General features: G+C 40.2%; 1 protein-coding gene across 1 annotated transcript in view; it reads left to right on the top strand.

Moving 5' to 3' along the window:
- TMEM132C (transmembrane protein 132C) overlaps window positions 1-26,153 on the top strand; it is a 154,179-nt gene that overhangs the window by 110,276 nt on the left and 17,750 nt on the right. The window contains exon 4 of the mRNA XM_059827765.1: window positions 14,666-14,809. Within this exon, the coding sequence (XP_059683748.1) occupies window positions 14,666-14,809 (144 nt within the window). The remainder of the gene's footprint in view (window positions 1-14,665; window positions 14,810-26,153) is intronic.

Raw genomic sequence — 26,153 nt, 5'->3', positions numbered from 1 at the left:
ATTGACTGTAAAAGAGTTTCTACTTCCACTCTAAACAAACAGAGTAAGGACGGCAGCCCCTCTGTAAATGGGGCGCTGAAACGCCAAGAAGGCAGATTGGAAACTTAACTTGCAGAAGTTAATTCAAGGAGAATAAAGAAGGACGTGATCCAGGTGCCTACACCTGTGTGTTATACCATTAAAGATGCCGTAGAGTCTGAGACATCCATCCAGGACTATCAGGTATAACACAGGACCTACAGGAGACCTGTGCCCTGGCATCAGGAGGCCAAGAGCATCTGGAGGCCAGGTACGATACCTAAGAGCATGTAAAATGGCACTCTGCTCTTAGGCACTTCGATCTTTTCCCAGAGCTGCAAATTGTGAATTGGATCTGTTGCAAAGCATGTTTCCAAAAATGCCATCTTTTTTTTGTCCGTAACTATGTGGATATCTTCAGTGTGTAGTTTAATTTATCAAACTATACTTCCTTGACAGCTTTCCCTGCTACTGCTGAACAATACAGCACTACAAACTGAAGCAAATAAGGAGTGTACATAAGTATTTGTAGACATTGGGCCCTCACTCTCAGGTTTCTTTAAGCTGTTCTTGACTCCCATCATGCAGAAACCACGTTAAGATTTCCATCTTTGCTGCCCAGCATGACTTTGTGCTGCTGTTATACACTATGTCTCTACAGGTTCCACCCCTGTCAATGATGATGCTGGTTTCATATCAACCCCAGTGAACATCTGCAACATGTTAAGGGATAAACTCCCAACAACAAAAGTATCACCGTGATCCAGATCATCACTAAGTGGTGGAAAACCCCTTGTATGTGTCGTATCTTATTAGCATCACAGCTGATTAAATCAGTCCATTTTGTCTGAGGAGTAGGACCCCAGTCCTTCAGGTGGAAGTGAGCAAGGGTTTATAGAAGTGCTTGGGTCTAACTAAAGGAAAGCACTTAGGGAGGACTCTTTAGGGTTTACTCCATAACGCTTGGTAGAATGGACCTCGGCTTTACTGAAGCCACTGGCAAGATCACTGTTGATTTCAGTGGGATCAGGTTTTAAAAAATTATGTTTGCAAAATATTTACAGTAAGAAATATCTGGCATAGAAATGTATTATATATAAAATGAAAAGTACTGCCTCTATCTGCCTATAATCAAGTGTGTGGCCTCTATTAACATGGAATGCCTCATAATCTTGTTTCCATTATAGTTATGTATGTATATGTGTCATGTAGCTTACTCACATATATACATGTGGTGTGTAATTGTGTGTGCATCCATGCATGTGTCCTAATATGCTTGTATATTTTCAATCTGCAACTGTCTATTGATTACAGCTATCACAGCAATATTATTGTAGATATATAGCCAACTATATAACAGGGCCCCAGGTTTAATTGAAATGAACATGGGAAGAATTTCAAATTGCTAATGAAAATTGCCTTTTTACTACCAGCTATATTCCCACGGTCGTCACAGACTGGAGACATCACCAGAGCTGTGCCGGTTCTGCTTAATGGTGGAGCAAACCCAATTTAACTGGGGGTCCGTTTCCAAATAACTTCCTCAGAGTCGTGAAAAAGAAAAGTAAATGACTGACAGATCTTGAGCCCAGACAATGCCCTTAAATTGACAAATTTCACATATTACTCTTTTTGCAACAAAAGAGAACTGTAAGCCATGAAGTTATTTCAGCAAGAAGGTATTATATAGCTCCATCCATGGCTGCTTAAGCATCCATGAACTATTCCATTATAAGATCACCAGGTGGCTATTGCCTTTCTCTCCCATTCAGGCTTTACCAATATTCCCACTCCCATCTGCGATAAACTTAATAGGACCATTCAGCAATGGAGAATACATGAGAGGTGTTCATCATAGCTGAAGGCTTTCTCAGACAATTATTCCTTAGATGTTTCAGTAAATGAAAAGCTGTTTTTGTGATTAGAAAGGATAGAATGTGTTGCAGTTTGTGAGACCATTTTACTGGCATAGCTTTTGGTATCTGTAACAAATATTTATCCTTCCCTGGGAATGTTGTAAGTAGCTACAGTCACTAAACTAATGCTTTTAATATGTTTCTCTCCTCTCTATTTTCCAAGCACGTGGCTACTCTTCTAAGAGTGCTTGTTAGATAAAAAATTATATGAGTGAGTACGTATTGTAAATGTTGTCATATGTCTATTGTAGATGAAATACGTGTAATTTATGCATTGCATAAATGTATAAAAACATAAATTTTCAAGAGAACTGAGGACAGTTTATTGCTAGTATTTGTCAGGTGTAAGTGTATTCATAAGTATCTGTAAGTATACTTATATTCCTAAGTAGCAATGCTCTGAAACAAAACCAGCAAAGTATGTTGGTCTTAGAATAAGGGCTTTTAACCTGGCACTTCACAGCTTTTCATCTGCTTGCATTTTCTATGCTCAAAATAACCAATAATGATGCTGGAGTTGGAATATGTCAGGTAATCACTCCCATTTTGACCCATAACTACAATTTTTTCTCTCTAGATAATGTGTTTCCTATATAAGTGCTTTCATTTCTAAGTCAATTTAGCAAAATACTGAAATTAAGGAGTGAAATTTCACAAAGAGGAGCAGGTAATTTCCTGTGTTACACATATGCATCTTTTAAAAAATGAGGCTTTTTGTTTCATTTATGTCTAAGTATAGAGAAATAAAACGTGGGTTCTGCTTCCCATCTTCTCCAGTCACCTTTATGTCTTTATTCTATATTTTAAGTGCTTATAGAAAGATGAAATGTGGGCTTCTGCTTCCCATCTCCTGCACTTGTCCTTAAAACTTATTCTACATTTTAAGTGGTTCCAGAATCATTTCCTTTGAAGTACTTTTCAGTTACAGACTCTTCCTCCACACAGCAGGAAACACCATCTTTCTTTGAAAATACATATTGGCCACTGGATCCTGACATATCTGTTCTAGTCAACAGGAAACAGAGACAGCTTTAGCGTAATACTTGTCTTTTTAGTGAGCTGTACCTAATTGAATTTGGTCTCACAGCTCCTACAAAACAGAGGGGCCCCCAGCCAGAGGCTCAGTCACTGTTGATACACCTTGATTATGATAGACACTTAAAAAAGACAAACTATGCACATTTACAGCGTTTAAAATGGTAAAGGAAGACACAATCAAGCATGAAAATGTTCAGTTGGTTTTATTTCATGTCCTTATTAATTTGCATTTCCCATCACCTAGGGGGGTAGGTTATCTAACGAGATCATCTTGTCAGAGTAATTTAGGGAGGTACGGAAGGTTTGAAGTTATTTCTTGAGGACTTCATTCATTTAAAAAAAAGTGTTGAAGGCAAGTGTTTGTCATGTGTGAGCTAAGCATGTTAGTCTGCCCGATTCAAGCGGTGTAACGGTTCTTGACACAGGTGGAAGGAAGGAGTTTTGGAGCGGACTCGCTTGCCTGCAGTCTTGGGGAATCTGACATCTCTTTCCTTGCAGAAGGGATGCTTCTGGTTGTTGCTGCTGGAGGGAATGCCTCTCCAACACGCTTGGTCCCTCCCAATTTAGGTATCTGGATCTTCTAAACTCCTCCAAGGATGCAGGTTCTCCAAGGAGTCACGTAATCATTGCTTTAACTGAATCCATGCTTTCTGTGGGAAAAGGACCGTATGTTTCTCATTCCACCTTGCTTTGTTAGGTAAAGACAGGTTTTAAGATAAAACAATAGAAAGATTTTATATAAAAAAATAATGGAAAGAGCCATAAGGGATCAAATCAAGACCCATTTAGTGAAAGTGGTATTTGGGGGTCCATACTTCATAAATAAAAAAGTAATTTGTTTTTGTTGTTGTTGTTTTGACATAACATTGGGGCTATGCATTTCCCCAAATATTACTGGAAACTAAAGTGGAAAGAAAACTAGAACACTTCGATATTTTTGAAGTATTTTATTCAGTAAGAAAACCAAAACCAAACTGTGTCAGATGGTGTGGGGATGATTTTTCTCATTCCTAGATCTGTTCAGAAAACAAGAAGAATCAGTTTTTCACCAAGATGTGCTGAGAATCAGTTGATCTGGTTGCTCTTTTTTCCTTCTTGATGTAGAAACAGTCTCTTATTATAGTCACTGCTCAGCATATTGACATCCAGCTATCATGTGGAGCCAGAATGGGGTTACTTTTGTACAAATAATAAATACAAGTAGCGTCGATATTCAGGCAGTGGAACTTTACTGGCAGAAATATTAATGGAAGCACTTGGATCCTGATTCCACAAGGGAGAGGAAATAAGATTTCTTGGTTAGTCTCAGTGCCTGTGGCAAACTACTACAGCTCCAACATCAAGTTCTGAATTGGCATTGTCAACTGCATAGCATAAACTTAGTATAACAAATACAATGAAGTAAATATTTACTTCTGAAACAAATTTGTTAAAAGAAATCTGAATTTGGTTCTCAGTTGTTCCCAAGTGGAAGAAGTGGCAGGACCTTCAGAGGCGTTATACCTTTCTGGACCTGCTGGCTAGTAAGGTTTCTTCATTCCACCTACTTTCAAACACGCTGGAAATGAAGAGACAGAGACTGGTTATTCCTCTTTAACAGATCACAGGGAGTGACCTTGTCTGCTGGTATAATTGCTGTTTCCGTAAGCTCTGAAGAAAGGGCATTCATTAGCCCGCAGCTTGAAGCAAAATGTTTCTCAGTGTCCTTTTTGGAGGGTTAATCCTTATTATAAAACAGCCTGTGTCTACTGCATGTTTTTCTGCTAGCCAGAATACTGTTTATGGACTTCACACATGGGAACAGTTTATGCTGATAAGATTTTACTTTTTTTATTCAAAATTGCAAGCGATAAGAAGTGAGATCCTGTTGTCATAATAATCTGGGTAGTGTCCAGACCTCTGTACCTGACCTTAAGTCAATGTGGCCTTCGTACCAATACACAGATCTGAGTAATGGCTTTATAACGTTTTTCCATCATTTTACGTCACTAACTGTAAACAGAACAAAACAATTAAAGGCATGATTAATTTTGTTCAGTTGCTCCAGTCTCTTTTTACTTTTTAAAGAGATCCTCACTTTTGAGTGATGATAGAATTACATTTAGCAATACAGCCTGCATCTGCTAAATCAAAGTAATCGTTGGCTATGTTCCCATTTGCACGTTCGAATGCTAACAGGGTAGATTCACTGCAAGGGAAGTGTAGATTAGTCACCCAAGAATCCAAAGATATTTTTCTGCATCCCTATCTGTTAATATATTCTACATTCCCCTTTTCTGTCTGCAGAGTATAATTTATCAGGACTCAAAAATTCCACTAGCAGGCTATTTGAAAACTGTACAAGCAGGGAAGAAAATGGAATGGTCTGTTGCTAACGTGGGGGGCCAGTAATTAAGATTTATCTCAATGTGGAGACTGTAAACAGAGACAAGATCATTGATTAAAAAGGCATTGCATTTTCAGAACACTGAGTTCCCATTTTGAAAAGACACTCAGATCTTTGTCATAAATTACATGGTTCACAAAAAAAACAGGGAGGATTGTGCTGGGCTCAAGACTTTCCCATCCCGGCTGAGCACCATTTGCTTTGTCTCCTGGCCCCAGGAATCTGCCACTGTTTTCCTTGCAGTGGTCCAGCCCCAAAAGAAAGGGGTGAGGGGCCCCAGCCCAGCCTGTGCACTGGTGGGCTTTACCTGTGTACTGATGATGGTCAAAGCCACTCTTCTGGGAGGTGAGAAATATGAGTCTGAATCCCTCCCTTACTTCCCTGTTTCCACATTTCCTCCATTTACCTTCTTCAAGACTCCTGGAGACCCACAGACATCATGTTGATCAAGCTCTTCAAACAAATGTTGTACATGCTAGGGACAGAACAATGCCAACATCCACCTTTGGGTCTTTCCATGGGTGATGTTTTATCTGTGTTTGACTTCTGCATTATTTGTTCTTCAGGGGAGGTATTGTCCTTAATTTTTGTGCCACATACATTGTTGGCCATTTAACAAAGATTTAATAAAGAGAAGATACCTCACAGTGTTGTCGTGTGTCGAAAAGAATTAGCATCCAAAAGAAACTTGGAGATCCTTTGTTCTACTGTCCTTGTCAGAAACAGACTGCAGAAATGGCAACTTATATTGAATAAGTTCAATTCTTTTGTACATTTTGAACGGCCTAATTTTTCACCACTGTTAATTTGTTCATTAGTTTACATTTTCCTTGGCACTATGGACCTTAGAGTCATGGAGTAACCTGGATTCCATCTGGATCCATGTCTGATTACTGAGGGGTGCTATTAAGCAGGTTGCCCCCCTTTGGTTTTACCGCTTAAGGCTTTACCCCTTTTCTTTTGCAATGTGATATTACTCATGAAGTCCTCATGTTATAAACTGATGAATGAAGCAGAGTAGGATTTACATGTGATGGGCCAATAGAATTGGAATCAAGTGAAAGAAAATAGCAAACCAAAATCTGACGAACAAAATTTGCCCTTCCCCGTGCCTGCCATGGAGTGGTTTTGCCTCAGGGAGGTCCTCAATCATGATGCAAACTCTTTGGTCTGTAGAAACACTCTTTTCTTCTGAAGTGTGTGCTAAGAATTTAAAAACAGAACGTCAGCTTCTTTCCCCTCTCGTATATACTGTGAATGTGGAGTGTCAGAGAATCCAGTTGACAGAAAGCACAATGTATAATTTACTTTTAATCATGGGATTATGTAAGTAAACAGAGTCAGCTGCCTAACAGTGTTATTTTGTTAATCATCTGTAATCTTAGTAGTATTAATAACTAAAATCTACAACCATCATGTTACCAGACTCACAAATCAGCATAACAATTGTCTACAGTGCAGTACAGCTCTGTGCATCACTCTAACTGGGATGCCCTGGAAACTTGTGATGCATAACTTAGTGCTCATCAGTAGACTATTTATGGTGTTTGCAACTGGCGTATGTGGAGTTTACTTTATATCTCCGACATCTCTATCTTCTTCTCTTGTAAATGTGTTGCCAAGGTGTCACTGTTCATCAGGGGTGATGGGTTGAACGATAGTTGGAAGCAGAGTACAGCTCCTGGAGCTCTCCTGCATAGGCATTGTCTCCGCCAACAGCATGTGAGGGCTTGCTGCTTCCGTCCTTTTTCCATAAGACAAATGCTGCTTTGATTTTAAGGTAGACAGCGCCCAACTGTCTCTTTTCCACAAACTTTTTCTAGAAACTTCCCTTATAAATTAAAACATAATTGGCTTTTCTGTGTCACTCCTTTAGGGCTACAGCATAGGTGTGTTACTCATGAGGTAGTGTGTTTGTGTGAGGGAGAAATCTTAATGCTGAGCTATGATGAATATCATTCTTTGAGATTCCACTTACAGATTTTTCAGCCTATAAAGGGGACCATTCTCATGACCTCAGGCTCCTACAGATTTCTCTTGATAACACCATCTAATCGGATTTAGAGTTTAATTAAACAGCTGTCACTTTGCTTCCTCATTCTGCTGCAGTTTAATGTTGAATTAGTTCCTAAATTAGTTATGGCTCAATGCTTGCCTTCTTACCATTGAGAGGTTGGATGAACATAAGGTTTGCTCTTCAGCTAAATTCAAGCAGCTAAGCTCGTATTCTGTATTCTTGCTCTTTGGACAGAGCTCCCACTGATATCGGTGGAAGTTCCCTGGCTGAAACAGGGATGGAATAAAATGTGAGATTCCTCCAGAGTCAACCATAGTGTTACCTAAGTTCAAATGACCAAATGTGAGCATGTGCTTCTTCTCAGCTCTGGCTAAATTACGTTAGCTTTATGGATGTTATTTTCCCTTTCTAAAAAAGTACTGATTTTCCTGAATACCAGTTCTGCGGAGTTTTCTGTGAAGTAGCACAATCAGTGCAGCTGTGGAAGAAAATGTTTAGACCAACGCTACTTCTGGTGGATTTTATTCAAATTAACACCCATGTAACCAAGACCAGAGTATGAACAAAAGTTTGTGGTACTCTGAATTGTAACAAGCAGGAAAGCTCAGAGACTTCCTGCAGAGTGGTGATACTTGCATCAAATTCTATATAATGGTCTCACTGAACTCAGGTCTCAGTATGATATGATGTAATGTCTGACTCCCTGCCTGACTCCGATCTCACTATTTTTCCTTGAAATGCCAATTAATTCTCTCCCTGATCTACTCAAATGCAATATCAAGATTTGTAACTGTGGTGACTTGGTACAGGCACACGCAGAGTTCCAAACCACTAGGCTGATGCAGCTCACCAGTTCTTGCCTGTGGGCTTCTTGATTAAATCTACTATTTATTTTTTTTTCCAAATCAATAATGCAGGGAAATGAATGGGAGTACCCCTTTGTCCTAACTAGTTGCACTTGAGTCACAACTTACCAAGTGCTTAGCTATAAAGAGGTGGGAAAGCCACACAGCTTTCTTACTTTCTTTGTTTATCTGGGGAAGGCAGATGAACAGTAGAAGTTGCTCATGCTATGAAGATTTCATACCACACTTGCTGCATACATATGCTAGCAGAGAAGCTTTTCTTTATCTGTCATAGGTATCAGGTTGTGACCTCAGGGCTTCTTCTCTGAAGTCACTGAAGCATGCTGAAGGTTTGTGTAGAGGAGGTACAATTCTGTGTTCTTGATGCAGAGTCTGATGGTTCAGGTCCTTTGCAAAAGGTTGGGGTTTTGAGCAAGCAGGTGTAGTGCTGGTTTGAGCTAAACTAGTACAGAAGATACTGTCTGAGCTGGGAACGAGTAGGCGTTTTGTTAGTGGATAATGAAAATGCTGTGTTGAGTAAAAGGCATTTACTCTGTCTATGAGAGCTAGCTTGAAGTTAAAACTTATCAATACATTTTTAAATTAATTTCATATTCACACAATTCAATGGTTTGCTTTTGTATATCTCCTTTGATTAGAGCCTTATGTCTAACTGCTACAGTCTAACCATTAGAAGAACAAGAATAAACGTTCCTTAATGCTACCGTTTGTTAATTAAATATGTTTAAATAGTAATGATTTCCTTCATATGCTGTATTCATTAAAGGGATGCCCTGGTAACAGGAAAGAACCATTCTAATCGGGAGTTTGTAGGTAGTTTTTCATACAAGAAAACCAACTCTGTCTCTGCAATACCAGACTCAGATGTTGTTTGGATTCGGTCATTGCGCTGCAAAGACAGTTTGAGGCTTCCAAAGAAGTTCAGAGCTTAAATCTGCCTTCTGTGTCAATGAGAATTATATGTGTAGTTCTCTATTTCGACTTTGGAAATGACAGCGCTTGCTTTTTTAGAGCTTATAATACACTTACAGAAACTTCTTTCCAGCCTGGATATTGATGCTTACTTATAACTCATCCTCTTCTGTTTTTTCAATTTACTTTATGCTACTTTCCCCATTTTTGAATTTATTGGGAACAAGTCCAAACATTGCTATCAGATGCTTTCAGTCTTTTGCCACACAAAATAAATTTGATTTTAAAACTTTAGTTGCTGCCTGCACAGAAAGTAGATTAGTTCTTGGGGGATTTTAAAAATTAAAGAATGTGGAAATGGCCAAGATACTGTGATTTTGAAAAGCACCTACATTTTAAATGAGTTCTTAGTCTCTAAAGGTTTCTTAGTAATCTTGTTTGTATACTTCCAAATTAGCTTGCTAACAGGATAGTGTATTGCGTTTAAAAATAAAACACAAAAATCACCACCTATACCAGCTATCGTATTTCCTGTTCTGATGGGAGAACAATTGTTTTCTTAACGTTGCTTGGCATATCCTTAAAGATTCAACTACTATTTCTGCTTATCAGTGGATAATCAAGGGTATTACGAGAGGTGACAGAATGCAAGGGAACGGGTTCGGGTGCTGAATCAGAGCCCCCTTGTCTGTGGTGCACGTCCAGAGTGCTCGGTACTGCACAGCAGACAGACAGAGTTCTATTTAAGCTCCTTTTATTTTTATGAGTTTCAGTTCAGCTTTTGAGGAGTCTTGGACCATGGATCTTTTCATCCGTTATTTAGAGTTTTCTGCCTAACAGCTTGTGTATGGGTGCAGACAATGGGTCAATTCTCTGTTACATTAAAGCCTTTGGCTTTATTGCAGCAATATAAAGGAAACACAGAGGAGGCAGAAGTTGTGCCATAAGGCTATTCCGTATACAGGGATATAGGACACACATTTTTCTATTTTAGTTCTAAACAAAAAGACAATAGAATCAAGACTTGGTTCTTTGGTCTTTTTTTTTTTAATATCACAGTTGAATAACATAGGGCACTTACAGACTGAGGAAGGGAAGTGGCAGATTTTGAAATTGCTTTTAACATAGTATGTAATATATTAATTGCTTATACTTCAGTGTTTCTTAATCTGTGTAATGCCAATGAGTTATGACTGCTTTCAGTGGAGATGAAATGCAAAGGTTTCCACCTCTGCTCAGAGCTGTAGCTAGGTGGCTACCAATTGCTTCCCAACGCTGAGGATCTCTAATGATTGTAATGGTACTAGCTATGAAGCCGCTAGATAACGCTGCGATATGTTTCCATCTCCTTTGTGCGCATCATGAATTTGAAATTCCTGAAGTTCATATTGGGCTACAGAAAAGGCATGTAAAATTTCAGTAGCCCTTTATCATGACCAATGATGCCTTTTACAATTTTTGGGGCAGATGCATCTCTGAAGTAATTAATCAAAATAAATTCATTCAGATGCACACTACTGCTTTAATGAAACCATTAGCAAAGGACAGAAGATTGAGGTTTCTAATTGCTGGTAATGTGCCAGTAGCCAAATTTTCTGTCTTCTCTCCAGAAAGGTCTTGGGAAATTTCAAAAGGTTCTTTAGCCTTTGTAATAATGGCTTTATATCAAAGCTACTTAGATACACCAATAATGAGCTATTGGAAAGAGAGAAACAGAAGTGACAGATTATTACTTAACAATTGGTACATCAGTTCTGCACTATGTCGTGCAGAAAGCAGGAATATCAGTCACATTTGCCAGTCAGGCTTTTCCATTTTAAAGGTATAGATCATTTTCTTTTGTCCAGTGAGGAGTGATCATATTATTTGAGATGGGTGAAGCAGAATAGGGTTATTTAGGATACAAGATACATAGGTTATTGTGTTATTGTTCCATTTTGAAAAATTGGAGAATACCAAGATACAGGGGTGGAGGAACCACAAGTGGTCATCTACTCCCTTTCCTCTTCCACCTGACTCAAAGAACCTGTGTTATTTCTGAATGATATATAACCTGTTCTTCAAAGATCTCTTAGGCTAGACTGTGCATTTTCTTCTGCCCCAGACAACCTATTCCATCAATTCTCTATCATTATTTTGATAATAAAGATTGCCTTAATGTCAGACAAATCTTTCTTGTTGCAGCTTAAGCCTATTACTTCAGGCCCTGTCCATGAACATGGAAATAGTTTATTACTCCTCATATTTGGCAGACTTTTATGTATATGGAGACAGTAATCATCTTTCCCCATTATCTTTTCTAGGCTAAACAATCACAATTCATTTCAGTCATCCTCACAGATCTTATTTTCTAGTTTTTTATTTATTCTTCTTGTTCTTTTTTATTTCTTTTCACTTGAGCAAGTTTTTTCTTGCAGCATAGTTCTCAAAATTGGACATAGTCCCTTAGCTGAGGCCTTGCTAGCACTGCGTAGGAATACCTCATGTCTTACAGGTGATACTTGTCTTTATGCAGCTTACTGCAGGAGGGTTCTTTGGTTGGTTCGGTTTTGGTTTTTAACCACAGCAGCATGCAGTTGCTAACTTACGTTCAGCTTGTGGTCTACTATAGCCCTCAAATGCTTTTCTGAGAGCAGCTTTTCCTGTTGAATCTTTTCTGTCCTGTATTTATAGGATTAGTTGTTCCTACAGAGAAGTAGCAACTTGCAATTAACTTCATTGCATACCATTTTTTTAAACCCTATCTCCAATACTGCATTTTAATCCTGTCCTCTAGTGTTCTGGTGCTGTGGTGTAGGCTCAGAGTTTAGCTGCAGCCGTGGCTGGTGCTGCAGCAAACGTGATTTAGAACAATACTACTGGCAGTCTCGCCATCACCCAGGGTAATGCCAGAGCTGGTCTTTTCCCGGTGATGTGCAGGGCTGGGAAATCAGGAGCACAGGATCCTCATGCAGGTCAGAGTGCCTTGTGGTCTTGTCTGCTGGGCTTCCCACTTATCTTCTCTCCTATTTTTCTTAATATTTGACTTCATGTTGAGGCCACTGATTACTCAGTGCTGCAGCCCTGAGCAAAGCTGAGCTGGAGGAAGTTCTAGTGACTCCCAAGCAGTTTGTTGCAAGTCAAACCCGGATGATGAAGTTACTCTGCTGCTTGTGGCACAGATGTTTCACCTCATTGCATAATCAGGTCTTCGGTTTTATGTTCTTGGCAGTGGTACAGGGCTTGTTTCTTTGTTTGTTTTGTGTGTATATGATTTTCTGATTTGTCTTGAACTTCATAAGTTACCATTAAATGCAAATACAGGTAAATCCCCAAGCCACAGAGTATGTTTTCTATCTGAAACTTGTTGCTATTTATGGGATTTCTCTTCCTCTGAACCTGTGCCTTTAAATTAGATTTCCCTATCAGTAATACGTGTCAGTTGCTAAGGAAAAACTGGATCTGAGTAGAATCATTTCAATGCAGATCTGAGATAGCCTGAAAAGATGTCCTGTCATTTCTACACACTCTCTTGCTGCTCCTTTGCCCTGGAGTCCTTAGTTCACAGTGTTTAACACTCAGAGTCACAAAAAATAAGGCTTTAAGGGATCGAGGCAGAAGATTAGTTTCAAAGGACATACAGCACTTGCAGTAGCCAAATGCACAGCAGAAAATATGTTGAACCTGCTTTTTGCTGAACCTATGTGGGTTATTCAATGCTTGTTCCTTTGGAAGTCTGCAGACAGAAGAGTAGTTGGGTTTGTTACTGAGTTTTTTTCACAAATGTTGGGATCTTTGTATCTTTGCATCTATTTCTGGGCTTATCAAAATGCCAGTACACTGGAAATAAATACTTTTGGAACAAGATTTTCAAGTTTGGATGACAGAATCACAGAATCATTAAGGTTGGAAAAGACCTGTAAGATCATCAAGTCCAACCATCAACCCAACACCACCATGCCCACTAAACCATGTCCCGCAGTGCCACGTCTACACCTTTTTTGAACACCTCCAGTGATGGTGACTCCACCACCTTCCTGTGCCAGCCTAGACTTTGCAGATTTCTGGATAGCAAAGGAGATGCACGCCATGCTCCGAGTCAGCAACGCCCAACCACCCAGCACCCCCCTACCCTTGGAGGCATCAGCGGAGTGCCCTCAAGCCCCGTCTCGCCCTGAGCAAACACTTGCACCGCCGGGGCTGCTAGCGGTATTCTTGACTGCCCGCAGCCTCCAGGAAGCCCGCCCTGTGCCCAGGGTGGCCTGGGGAGGAAAGGCAGGCATGCGTAGTGTTTTGGGGAAGGGGATGCCCAACAGCCGTGCATTTCACTACAGCGCGGTGTTGCTCAAAAATGCCAGGTACCCGGCAGAATTTGTATGGGGGACAGCTGGGGGTGGTCTCTACCTTTGAAAGTCAGGAGTTTCTGAGAATGGCCTTAGACTTTCCAATAACATTATTTATAAATCTGTCTCTGATTTACTGTGTTGGGTAGCTTTGTGTTCATATCTGCCATAGGAATTATTTAGGGTTCTTACTTTTCTAGAACAGTCAACATTTCTTTTTTAACAGTTTTTTAAGATTGATGGGATTTCTTATGAGATCTGTAGGAGAACCTGAGAAATAACAAGTTGCAAGATGAAAAGAAAATCTGACCTAGATTTCAAACTCACTAAACTTGAATCAAAAACAGTATCAATAGTATCCATGCCCCGTTTCGCTGCTGTTGACATTAGTGGCTGTAGTCCTCATGACTTTGGTGCTGAGGATTTTGCTGAATATTTTATTCACTTTATAGAACTGGAAGTTGAAAAGTTAGAGAAAACTTTGATGTTCTTCCTGCATGGGAATCTTGGGAATACGGTGATGCTGAAACAGTTCAGGAGTTAGAAGAGTTAGCTTAGTTGATGGTCCATTGAAAGGCTTTTATATGCCACGACTCAAGTTCAAACTTCAGATTTCCGTGTTATTTTCCCTGCAGTTAATAGCATCACTAACTCCTTCTGGATTCCTTACATTGCTTCATTGGCCATATAAAAGGAAATTAAATAATCTTGAAAAAGTTCCAGATACAAAGTTCCCAGAGAGGCTCCGTCTTTGCAGTGGGCTTAGATTCAAAGAGCAATATTTTTACCTTTGAGGCTCTTACATTCTGTCTCAAACATTGCCAATCAAATCCAGTTTAGTAAAAACTCTGAACTCATGTTTTGGAAGGTAAATATTGGGAAGAGCCCTACACTTAAAAAGTAGAAGCTACCTGGATATGTGCCTGCCTGGACTGAATTTAGCTGCAGTCATTTTGCTCGCTGTTTAACAGTGTGCAACCCAGCTGACTGTGTTTATTTAGCAGGTAAAATGTAATTGGGGTTTTACTACGTTTTGCCAAGTTTCACCTGTTTGAAGATGAGATTAGATCATTGGCCACTGAGAACTAATGCATCTTTCTTGACTCTAAGTCCAGTTGCAGAGCTGATGTTGCCTTTTGGAAATCTCTTTAGCTGTCTCTGAACAGCGCTGTGCTTTGTTTTGTGTACAGGACACGGAAATTCTGAACACCGCAATTCTCACAGGAAAAACAGTGGCAGTGCCCATCAAAGTGGTCTCCATTGAAGAGAACAGTGCTGTGACAGACATCTCTGAATCAGTTGAGTGCAAATCCTCTGACGAAGACGTCATTAAAGTAAGTTCATGCCATGTATTGGCTTCTGAAATTTCATGTCTTTTTATACACAACAGGATAATAGCCGGGGAACAACCACTAAATCTACTTCTGCAAATTAATTGTACTGCTGTTTCAAAAGCATAAGGAGGGGGATTTGTAAGAAAAGAGTTAGGTGAAACAGTACAGTCACCACACTGAGTTTCAGTGTTTGTTTGTGTCCTAATTTTAAAATGTCTTGATAATGTCACCTCAAGTCCTCTGTACACAGAGTTCATTGACTGCAAAAACAGCTCTGCTGTTAGTACTGCCTCTCCAGATGTTTCTTATCACCGTTCCAGCTGTGATTATCACCTCCACTGCTGCATCTGTGGAATGGATTCGATGAGTGTTCCCCAGCAACTGCAATGCAAAGTCATCCTGGCCGACTTCACATTCTGCTGAGAGCTGTTCTGAATTAACAACTTGATTCTTCACAGAAGTGGCTAGAACGCATTCACATGACTGGTCCATCAATTTAGCACTAGCAGCTTGATGTCGCTCAGTAACAAACACCAGTGGGGTAGTATTCTCTTAAGGCAACACAGCTATTTCTGCTGTGAATATGTAGTCAAAGCCCTGAAGGAAATGCACAGTTGTGCAGGGAGTCAGTACAAAGACGATGCTCTACATGAATCCCATTGCACTTTCCACACAGGACTTTCATGGGGCATGGTTTGAGCAAGGGTGTTTTTACCCTTGGTCCATAAGCTCCTTTGATTATATTATATTATGTGATTTTACAGCATACAGCGCAGTGAGCTTTGTGATGATACTCTTTAGGTGTCTTTAATATGCTATCAGCTCTCTTGGATGTATAGTATACAAATAATAACGCTGTAGCATTATGTATTACAGCCAGTTCAGTTTGTAGGTTTATGGAAAGCAATAAAACTCCAGTGAACTTGCAGGATCCAACGGTTTGCTGCACTATTGTAGAATTCATGTCGAAGCATTTATTATACCAGCAACCAAGTAGGTGAGAAAAATAGTCATACTTTGAACTAATGAAGCCATTATAGAAGACTTTTACAGAAAGCTTTCTGCTTTCAGTGGATCCTTCATAGCCAAACAAATCTCTCCAGTCTGAGTGGAGCTTGAAGTGCTCCCATATATCAGATGCTTTACAGAGTTTTTAAGCTCAAAGAATTCCTGTTAACCTTTTTCCTAAGGTAGCCACCTAACTACTAATCAAAGTAATAGCTGGAATTTAGTTTAGGGATCATCCTGATTGTAACCCTATTGGAAACCACATTCCTGAGTAAGAAAATATAGAAGACAACATTCACAAAATAAAAAAATAAATTCAGAAAAGGACTATTGTGATCATCCAGATAAGCCATCTTGCTTTAACAGCTTACAAAATTTCACCAAATAGTTCCAGCCCCGTGGGGATTTCTTCTTCCCAACAGTGAAAATGACCAGTGTTACCTTCTTCCATTCAAAGGAAGACTCAGGTCAGGGGAAAAACAATATATCTGATGGGCATTTGTTATACATCACCAGATGATGCATATAAAATGACAGCACAATGATTTCCCAAATAAAAATCCTGCTGCAAAAATGACTTCTGGGTTTTATAGCTTTGGAGCATACGGATCAAGGAGATCTCTTACAAAAAAAGAGTGTTCTGGCAGTAATTGCAGTACAGCCTGGACTATTGCAGTTCTCCAACAATTTGTTTGGAAAGATGTTTTCTTGAAGCACTATGTCCTTTGATTAGCACTTGGGACCCTGCTGTGCTCTTCTCTTATTTTCTACAGAAATAATTTATCTCCACTAAAAGGGTTTCTTAAAATGGAGCCTGTTTGCGCTATCACAACATTTTTAAGTGGCTTCTAGAAGCCTCCCTGTCTGGCCACTCTGAAGTTGAAGTGAAACAAATAACTGGAGGCTAACACACCGTGTTTATTGGAATTGACTAGAGAAATTTTTCAGGTGTAATTTCTTTCTCTTCAGAAGTGTTTTGAAATTGCTCAGATGAATAGAGAAACTATCTTCTGTGTATTTAGAAATATGCGCAGAATCTCTGGAGGAAGGCATCTGTGACATGAGTGCTAACTGCTATGGAACATACAGCTACTTAAAGAACAGAGCTCAGCGAAATGCTTTGAACAAAAAGGTTTTATCATCTCATCATAAAGGAAAAAGGGCTATTTTTTTCATCTAGAATGTTCCCGTTTCCCAGAAATTTCTTTACATGGGGAAATGAAGTTTTCATCGTTCAAGTCAAATTGACATGTTTATATCAGTTCTGATTTTAAAAAGCACTCAGAAAGCTTCAAATGGAGCACAAAGGCCTTTAATCCTTACTTCATTTTGAAATTCCCCATCAAGCTTTTATGTTAAATTCTTCGGCTATATGATCATTCTCTGCAAAATACTGTTCTAAATACCTTATTGGGAGTAACCTTTCTGTTAAAAAAAAAAAAAAAAGCCCAGGCATCATAAATCATATCTGTTGGGAAGAGATCAGAGATCGTGGTATCTTCAACAAAGAAGGTGCGCATGTGTTTACAGCTCATGTTCCTGAGCACCCCTGTCATAGCAGAACCAAAACATATTTGCAGGTATGAAAGCCTGTAGATTAGTTTAAACCACAAACTAAGAAAAACAAGGTGTTATTGATGAGAGCTGTTTAATACTTAGACATATTATTATCTAGAGTTTCACACAGATATTTTTGTCTGATTTCAGTTGTGTGGAATTTCTGATAACTTTGGATTCAGGCAAACATACAGAGCTAGGTTAGAAGTTGAAGATGAACAGTGCCTATTAGCACTTGGCTCATAATATTTAGTTGTCAAGAAAGTAAGTGTCCATTTGTATGGTTCCTGTAAAGAGCCTAAAGCTAATGTTTATCCCAGCAGTTTGAATGGCCACCAGAGAAAAGCTTATTTATATTAATTTTTACAGTGCCTTCAGTTTGGCTGTGATTACATTATTCTCAGTAACAGAGCCCAGTGGAAATCTAAACCTAAGATACTTCTGCAAGTAACAGGTAATAGTTTCCCCAGTGATGAGCATGGTCTCAAGGCAGCTCAGTGCACAGTTCGTGTCCTGTCTTCATCTGCTGACTACTGCTCCTTTCACTTTTTTTATTGTCTCATAGTTTCAACTCTTTACTTCCAAATTTACAGTTGATTTCATGAACTTCAAAAGTCTTTGAATGTTCTAGACCTTCACACAGTGGTCCAACCTTTTAAAAGTGGACACAAAATTTATTATGGCACTAAAAATCAAGCAACAGCCAAATTTGACTTTGCTAAGCTGGAATTTACTAAGACGATCCATATATCTAGATCCATTAATAGTAATTGCAGTTGCATGCGTCGGCTCCTTTTCATCTCCTGGAAATTCAAGTGGAACGTGGCTGCTTTTGCTGGTGCTTCTGGGCAGTTTGCTCAAGACAAAATACTGCTCCGGGTTCTCGGGTCACCTGGCTGCTAGAACAGATGTGGTTTCATGCTGTGAAGAGCAGCAGAGTTTCAGGAGACTTGCAGCACCTTGTGACATTTCCAGGTTGAAAATTCTTAATAATGCTTATGAACTTAAGGATATTTTTTTCCGTCAACATAACCTGAGTTCAAAGATCTTCAGTGCTACATGTATTTCAGAAGCTACTGTTGGGTTTTGGGTTTGTATTTCATCATTCTTGGACTTGCTTTTATCCCATTGCTACATGAGGGGATGCTGTATACATGGTATTATATTCTTATTGTATTGCTGTTGTTTATAATTGGTACATTAAAAGCTGGATACTAGTCTCAGTGTATTAGCCTTGAACCATGCTCTAAAGACCTTATTTACTAGTTTCTTTTCATTTTTAAATGGCATTAATAGCTTTGAGATGTATTCAGATCAAAACATGGATTCAGATAATATTAGTCCACACATGCAGCTGCTGTGGTCATCACTGGAAACAGAAACACGGATCTTACCTTTAAGATGTCCCTCGGCAGTTGTTAACAAACAGTGGGCTCTTGGTTTTCTTGGGACTGATGAGCAGAGGGAGCCATTAACCGCAGGTAAAGGCCGCTGCAGGAATGTTAGGAATTTCTGTTAGGAGCTAAAATCCAGGGCAGTGTCACAGCTGTCCCTCTCTTATCACAGTAACTTGAAACAAAATCCCAGATCAAAGCAACACGGAACTGTTGGGGGCTGAAAACCTGGCTAGGGGGGTTTATGGTTGAACTCTAGCTTAATAGCTGGAAAAGACTGGAACTACTGCTGGTATCAACACTCTCAAAGCAATAGTGATGGGACTTATAGACACCTGTCAAGGTTACAGATCTTGTTTAAAGGCCCAATCCAGGAATCATTTACACACATGAGTAACTTTACTGTGAATACTGCTGACATCAGGGAACATACTCGTATGAAATAGTCATTAGGATTCATAAATGTTTCAGAGATTTTGCCAGTTGTGGTGGAAACAGTTTATGAAAATTGTTACTAAATAGATGCAAACTCATGTTGAAATGCCTGCTGTTCATTTGTGAATCTATTCAGATTGAAGGCCAGGCTGGATACTCTGTAACATGTGAAGTAGGAAAGTCTCAGTTTGCCAATAAAGAAGCTGACAGATGGATGTTTTCGTAAGAGATAAGTAAAATAGTTGTGTACTAATTGTAGTAATTTATTTTTAACCATATCACAAGACCCTGTTTACTAAGGAAAAAGTCATCAGCACTTCAGTATTTAGATGATACTTGGCTATTGTCTTAATATACCCAATCTTACACAAATAGCTATGCTTCAACCTCTTCAGTTGTTATTTAACTACAAAGAAATTTCACTGTTCTTCCTTACTTTCCAGTATTTGCAAAATTTAAAATGTGTTTTAAAACTATATACAGAAACACTGTTTTCCCTTTGATAGGCAGAGGAATCACTAGTTAGCAGCATCCATAGGTATTTTTATTAAAAGTTGAATTATGCATTTTCCTGTCAGTAGTTTGAATGCAGTTCCAAGCTGAGTGGCTGAGCTACAGGCACCTATTAAAGAATCGAACTCCTGAGCCTCAATCCTGCACTCGTTAAAGTGCTGCACTCATTAAAGCCATCAGGAAAGCTCACCCTGAAATTTTAATGGTATGGGGACAGTCCCTCAGTCTCCTTAATGTTTCATCATAGTACCATGGCTATTCCAGAGAAAAGTCTTAATAAATACAAGATTATGTGTCTATGGATGCCTTTTCATCATGTTGTTTAGGCACCAAATAGAGACTTACTCTGTCTTGAATCAGGGGCTGTATATTGGGGCACATGATCACTTGCTCTCTGAGTATGGGGGCTGGATGCCAGACTTTGTGATTCAAAAGCAGGTTTCCGCCAGTAAAGGAAATCATCGTGCCCTTTATTTATATTGGCCCTACCTAGAACAGTGTGGTTATCCATGCACAAGCAAGGCCGATACTCTGTTAGTGAGAACAGAGGTCCCCACACTGTACACAGATTGACCTGAATGGGGATCAGCTTCTCCCCACAGCTGATGGACTGACTGGGGATAACGTCCTGCTGCAGCACCAGCTTCTCCTACCTGATCGACTTACTGTAAGGGCTCAACTGGTCCCTGGATCCATTGGAACTTTCCAGACATACAACCAAGAGAGAACAAAACAGGCACCCAGGGAATGGTGAGATGGGGACAGGTGATGACAGAAACATTGGTGTGACGGAAGGGTGTGAAGTGTTACATTAAAGAAAGTGCTAGTGCCAAAATACATTGGTCTGTCAAAGCCTGTATGAAGATGAATGGGAATCAGGGTGTGACTGTCCTTACCTGGTGGACTGCAGTGCTAAAGGATATGGAAATGCTTGAGATTGTTAAGGGAGGACCTACATATCTGGTGTGTTGCTCTCCACAGGGCTAATTCAAGATCTGGTCCTTTTCCTATTGAAATTAAAGTGTTACACAATGAGCATTACAGAACTGATCTTGTAGAGAATCAGTGCTTCTGGTCCTAAACATCGCTTGGGGATAATTGTACTTAGTTCAGTGAAACATTATTACAGATACTGCCAAAATATAAAAATGAGGAATCTCATAAATATCTGTCAGAGGGAAGTTAAGTCTGCTCAAAAAAAAGCTTCCCATGGCATCTAAGGTTTCTTCCCTGTGCTTTCTTACCAGCAGCATCTGGAGGCAGATAATGATGTGGTGGGTTGTGATGAAGTGGGGTGCAGGTGGTGATTTCAAGGGGAAGCAGAGTTTCAGAAGATTTCATCCCATTCGAAACCCTGGCACGTCACGGGCTCGTTACATTTCCCCTCATACCTTTCAAGTCCTGCTGCATACGGCAGGGTAAGCGTCCAAACTTGCATTGCATTTCTGCACCTCAGCATACACATATGTTCTTCATATGGGGCTTTATTTCAAAGCCTTCAAGACTCAGAGGATTTAGGGCTTCACATTATGTTTTTAGTGCAGGTTGTAGGAGAAAATAAAAACAAGGGGCTGACTAGAAAGTACTGGTTGTTCCTACCAACTATTTTGATCAAGGAAGAGCAGTAACTTCCAATAAAAAGCTCCTACAGTGAATATAATGCAATTGATTTATCACTCATTTTTTACTTAGGTCAAATAAACCTCTATTTCACATTTGTTAGCTAGGTGCAACTGTTGTAGAGCTGAGCATGCAGAATAATGAGTAGGTGGATAAACTTCTGATTAAAACAAGTCTCATTCCTAACTGAACCCTATAAAACAAAGGAAGAAATGAAAAGTCACACTAGACAGGGTTTCCAGGAATCCAGTGTGGTCTAATAATAGACAGGCCATGTTCTGTGCAGTCACTTTAATATAATGCTCTCTTCGGTGGTTTTATGGCAGTCCTGCAAGATTCACTGAAAGCATGGAGGGGTCAATCTAAACAACAGCAGCTACTGCCAGTCCTCCTCCACTGCAATATGCAGGCAGCTACTCACGGAGGGTTGATGCCTCTTTCAGATACTTCAGCCCACACAGTCAAAATTGTAGCAGTACTTCCATTTTAAAAAATAAAGTAGTGGTATAACTTTCTGGAAGGAATGTAGAAAAGTTGGACTACCCTCCGTAAGGTACATGTGTGTTCATTCTCAGGCTTGCAAGTCTTCCCCTGGTTAGCTCCAGAATCAGGAGCTGAAAGCTCAGTCCGTGTGACGGCGTGCTGAGAGCCAACGCTGCTTTTGGGTCCTGAGCTCAGGTCTCTGCCTGGGGCTGCGGGGACACACCAGCAGGCTCAGAACAACCGTGGGATCTCTGTCATCCACTGCATGCTGCAGATACGCCCAAGGGCCACCACAAATTACCTTCCTGAAGTTTATGTTCGGTAGCTGATGAACTGCAAATACAGTTCCTACTCACCGCACCCTAATATAGCCTTGAAAGCCCTCAAAAGCAGAAGCTCTATCTCTTTGTGAGTCCAAACCCAGCGGCCTATTTCTCTGATGGCTCCTCTTTCCTCTTCCGATACTAGGTATTCTCGTGATTTGTGTGAAACTGAAAAGCTTTAAAAACGGGAAAGAAAGTCACAGCATGGAAATTCCATTGTTTTGCTGTTCCGAAGCCGCCCTGTGACTTTGTAGGCTTTTCTTCGGGTAAATCGAATATTCTGAACAGAATTGCAAATAGGAAGTCCACCTCCTTGCCCTCCTCCATACTTTTCATAGTCCTGTGATTTACTGGGATCAATATACATCAGTAGAGCGGAAAAAATTCAGAGGAGCTTTAGAAAAATGAAGCTTTACCACACACTTCTGTCAGATGCAAATACAGCATATAGGCCAGCAATACGTGGTGCTTTCACAGAAGATGTTATATCATTAATGTATACCACTACTCCCCAAGCAGTCAGTCTCTGTGGAAATTGAAACTCAAAATTGATGTGGTCTGAGATACTTAAATTTAGCAATAAAAGTTGTAATTACCTTGCCATCACACAATATGCAAAAATTTCAAGGGCAGCTAAAGAAACTTTTAAACCATATCCTTGCAGACTTCTTTCCCTGTCCTCTCATGCCTTCACCCAGCTCACTACCCGCGTTAGTGTTGTTAGTATGGAGAACCTATACATCCCAAATGAAAAATCGAAGCGGAGTGGCAATAACAGCGCCTCAAGTTCCACACAAAGTGCTTCAAAATCAACTTCAGAGCTGCAAGATCAAGACCAGGAAAGTAAATGGGAGAAATAATATTAGTCTTGTGACAGCTATAGATATGATGGGAAGATAAGCAGTTTTCTCCAGACTTTTTTGAGTAATAGAGTCAGGAGAAACGATGGTTTGCTTCTCCTCTCCTTTTCTGCCAATAGCTGTAATTTACACATTGTGAATTTGTATATTGTAGATACATATTAAGTTAGAAAATGGCAAGCATTGTGGTGTTCTCAAATGTGCAACTGCTGTCCAAAGTGTGTAGATGGAATTAAAAGTCCCTGCACTCGCTCTGTGATCCTGCTTTGCCAAGCAAGATAGTTGGGGCCATGCTGCATACATAGCCTGGCATATCCCTAGTGAGTAGGAGCCAAACTCTGTGTTTGGCCCCATTTTCAGAAATTACTTGACTCGAGAGTGCACAAAACAAGACAGATTTTGTTTTATGTGATAAAGCTAGCTGCAGAGAGCTCCTGTGGCTCAGCGCAGCTACAGTTCAGCTTCAAAAGCTGGTCATTTGGGAGCAAATAGATGCCCTCCAGTCTCAGCTGGCATTTTGTGCCCCTTTTACTCTCTCAGTTCTGTCGTAGTGAATGATACTCAGTTAGTTAAATGTACTGCTTCTGCTCTGCAAAGCTGCCAGCAAAATCTTTGTAATGAGATTAGATAATGTACAGCCTTTTCCCTAAGAAATGCTTTCTAGCTTTGGGGGGTTTCTACTTAGTTTTGTTAATCTGGCTGCTGATACTGAAAACGCAAACCCTTCTCAGCAGAGAGAGTCCAAATTGCTTTTAAACTATGGCTCTGATTTTACAGAGTTCTCCTCTTCTTCAGTGCGCAGGGCTCGATCCCCGTGTTATTAGTGCGGGTTGCTGGGAATTTGGCCTGAGGACTGATCACAGGGATTGAACCCGCATTTGGAATGTGGCAGCTGTTTACAAGCACAAAGCAACACCAACGCACAAGCCGTGGCATCCACTGAAAACTGCAGACAGTTAGTTCTAAGAGAGGCAGAATGAGGATTAAATCAGTTATTAAACTGTAATACCTGTCCTGCTCCCTCATCGCTGTTTCCAGAATGGAAACAAATTCATACTTTACGTATTTCAAGAAACAAATTCATACTTTTTCCTTTGGTGGGTAGTAGGTAAAAACAACTCTCAGGTTTATTCTTGCATGTAATGTGAAAAATCAAGCCTTCCATTTATTAAGATGACAGCCTTGCCAGTGTTAAGCCTGCATTACTGTATTTACCTTTATGCTCGCCCTGTGAGGGGAGCTTTTGGCTTCACTTTCCGAGTCACTGAGCAGAGCTCCAGCTGGAGGCAGGGGGAACGAGGGGTGGCTCTGGCAAGTCGTCACACTAGCAATTAGCAACTCCTATAATGGATGCTTCCATTTTAAAGGCTGCTCTAACAGTGTCACAAAGCTGTAAATATCATTCCAGAGATCATAGAAGAGCTCAGGTCTGAAGCTTTAACTCTTCTCAGACTTAAGCAGTTTAACATGAAAAAATGAGTAGTATGGGCCTTGAGACAGCTTCCATTTTCCAGTAGTAGGTTATTGATTATTCAGGATTGTGCAGCCAGGCAGTGAAATCCTTCTTACAAAGCAGTTGCCATCACCTAATGTTCATGTAGCATAGGAATTCCTTTATGTATAAAACCATAGTGTTTAATTGGAATCAAGGCTAGAGAGCTATATAAAGTCTCCTCAAAACCTCTAGAATTTAACAGAGGATAATTCCCTTTCTACAGAGGATGTTGTTAGAAAAAAAAATCTTAGAATAAATTCTATAGCAAGGACATGAATATTACAAAATTCTGAAGGATTGTCCAAAAAGCTGGTGGAATAATTATCACTGTCTAATATTTTCTATATATTGTGTAAGTGTCATTATATTCAGTGGGTAAGTCATTCTGGTGCTCTGTATTCCTTAATGGAATGAATGACTTTGTTCACAAAACTTAATCTCCATGAGCTTCAATTGCCCTTCTGGTATGTAAGAGTGATGATACTGAGCTGAAATACTAGGAGTGTCATATATTTGAAAAGTGCTGAACATCACTATTCTTTACTAATTATCCTGTAAATTTTTTCATTGAAATTGAGATTCCTTTAAGAGATACTGGAAAAATCTTATTGCTCATAGAAGTGCTTTCATAAATATTTAAACATTTATGTAACCTTCGAGTATTTTAGCAACATTTACATTGGGATAACAGAAATGGGTAAATGGGTTTACACACCAAAATCATAGAATCATAGAATCATAGAATGGTTTCGGTTGCAAGGGACCTTAAAGATCATCTAGTTCCAACCCCCCACCATGGGCAGGGACACCTTCCACTCCAGGGACCCATTCAACCTGGTTTTGAACACTTCCAGGGTTGGGGCATCCACAACTTCTCTGGGCAACCTATTCCAGTGCCTCACCACCCTTATGGTGAAGAATTTCTTCCTTATATCTGATCTAAATCTACCCTCATCCAGCTTAAAGCCATTATCCCTTGTCCTTTCACTACATGCCCTTGTAAAGAGTCCCTCTCCAGCTTTCTTGTAGGCCCCTTCAGGTACTGGAAGGCTGCTATAAGGTCTCCCCGGAGCCTTGTCTTCTCCAGGCTGAACAACCCCACCTCTCTCAGCCTGTCTTCATAGGAGAGGGGTTCCAGCCCTCTGATCATCTTTATGGCCCTCCTCTGGACTCTCCAATAAGTCCATGTCCTTCTGATGTTGGGGGCCCCAGAGCTGAACGCAGTACTCCAGGTGGGGTCTCACGAGAACGGAGTAGAGGCAGAGAATTGGCTCCCCCAACCTGCTGGTCACTCCTCTTTTGATGCAGCCCAGGATATGGTTGGCTTTCTGGGCTGCAAGTGCGCATTACTGGATCATGTTGAGCTTCTTGTCAACCCACACCCCCAAGTCCTTCTCCTCAGGGCTGCTCTAAACCATTCTCTGCCCAGCCTGTATTTGTGCTTGGGATTGCCCCGACCCACGTGCAGGACCTTGCGCTTGGTCTTGTTGAACTTCATGAGGTTCGCACGGGCCCACCTCTCAAGCCTGAACCTGATGAATACAAGCAGGACATCCACCATTATCATATCTCCTGATTTCTGTTCACTCTTAGAGTTCTGAGACTTTTAAAACCTCAGGGTGTTTAATTGAGGGCAAGCCAGGCAGACTTCTACCT

This window comes from Gavia stellata, chromosome 21 (assembly GCF_030936135.1).
Source record: "Gavia stellata isolate bGavSte3 chromosome 21, bGavSte3.hap2, whole genome shotgun sequence".
NCBI lineage: Eukaryota > Metazoa > Chordata > Aves > Gaviiformes > Gaviidae > Gavia > Gavia stellata.
Note: the sequence above shows the minus strand (reverse complement) of the source record. Positions and strands in the feature narration are given on the sequence as shown.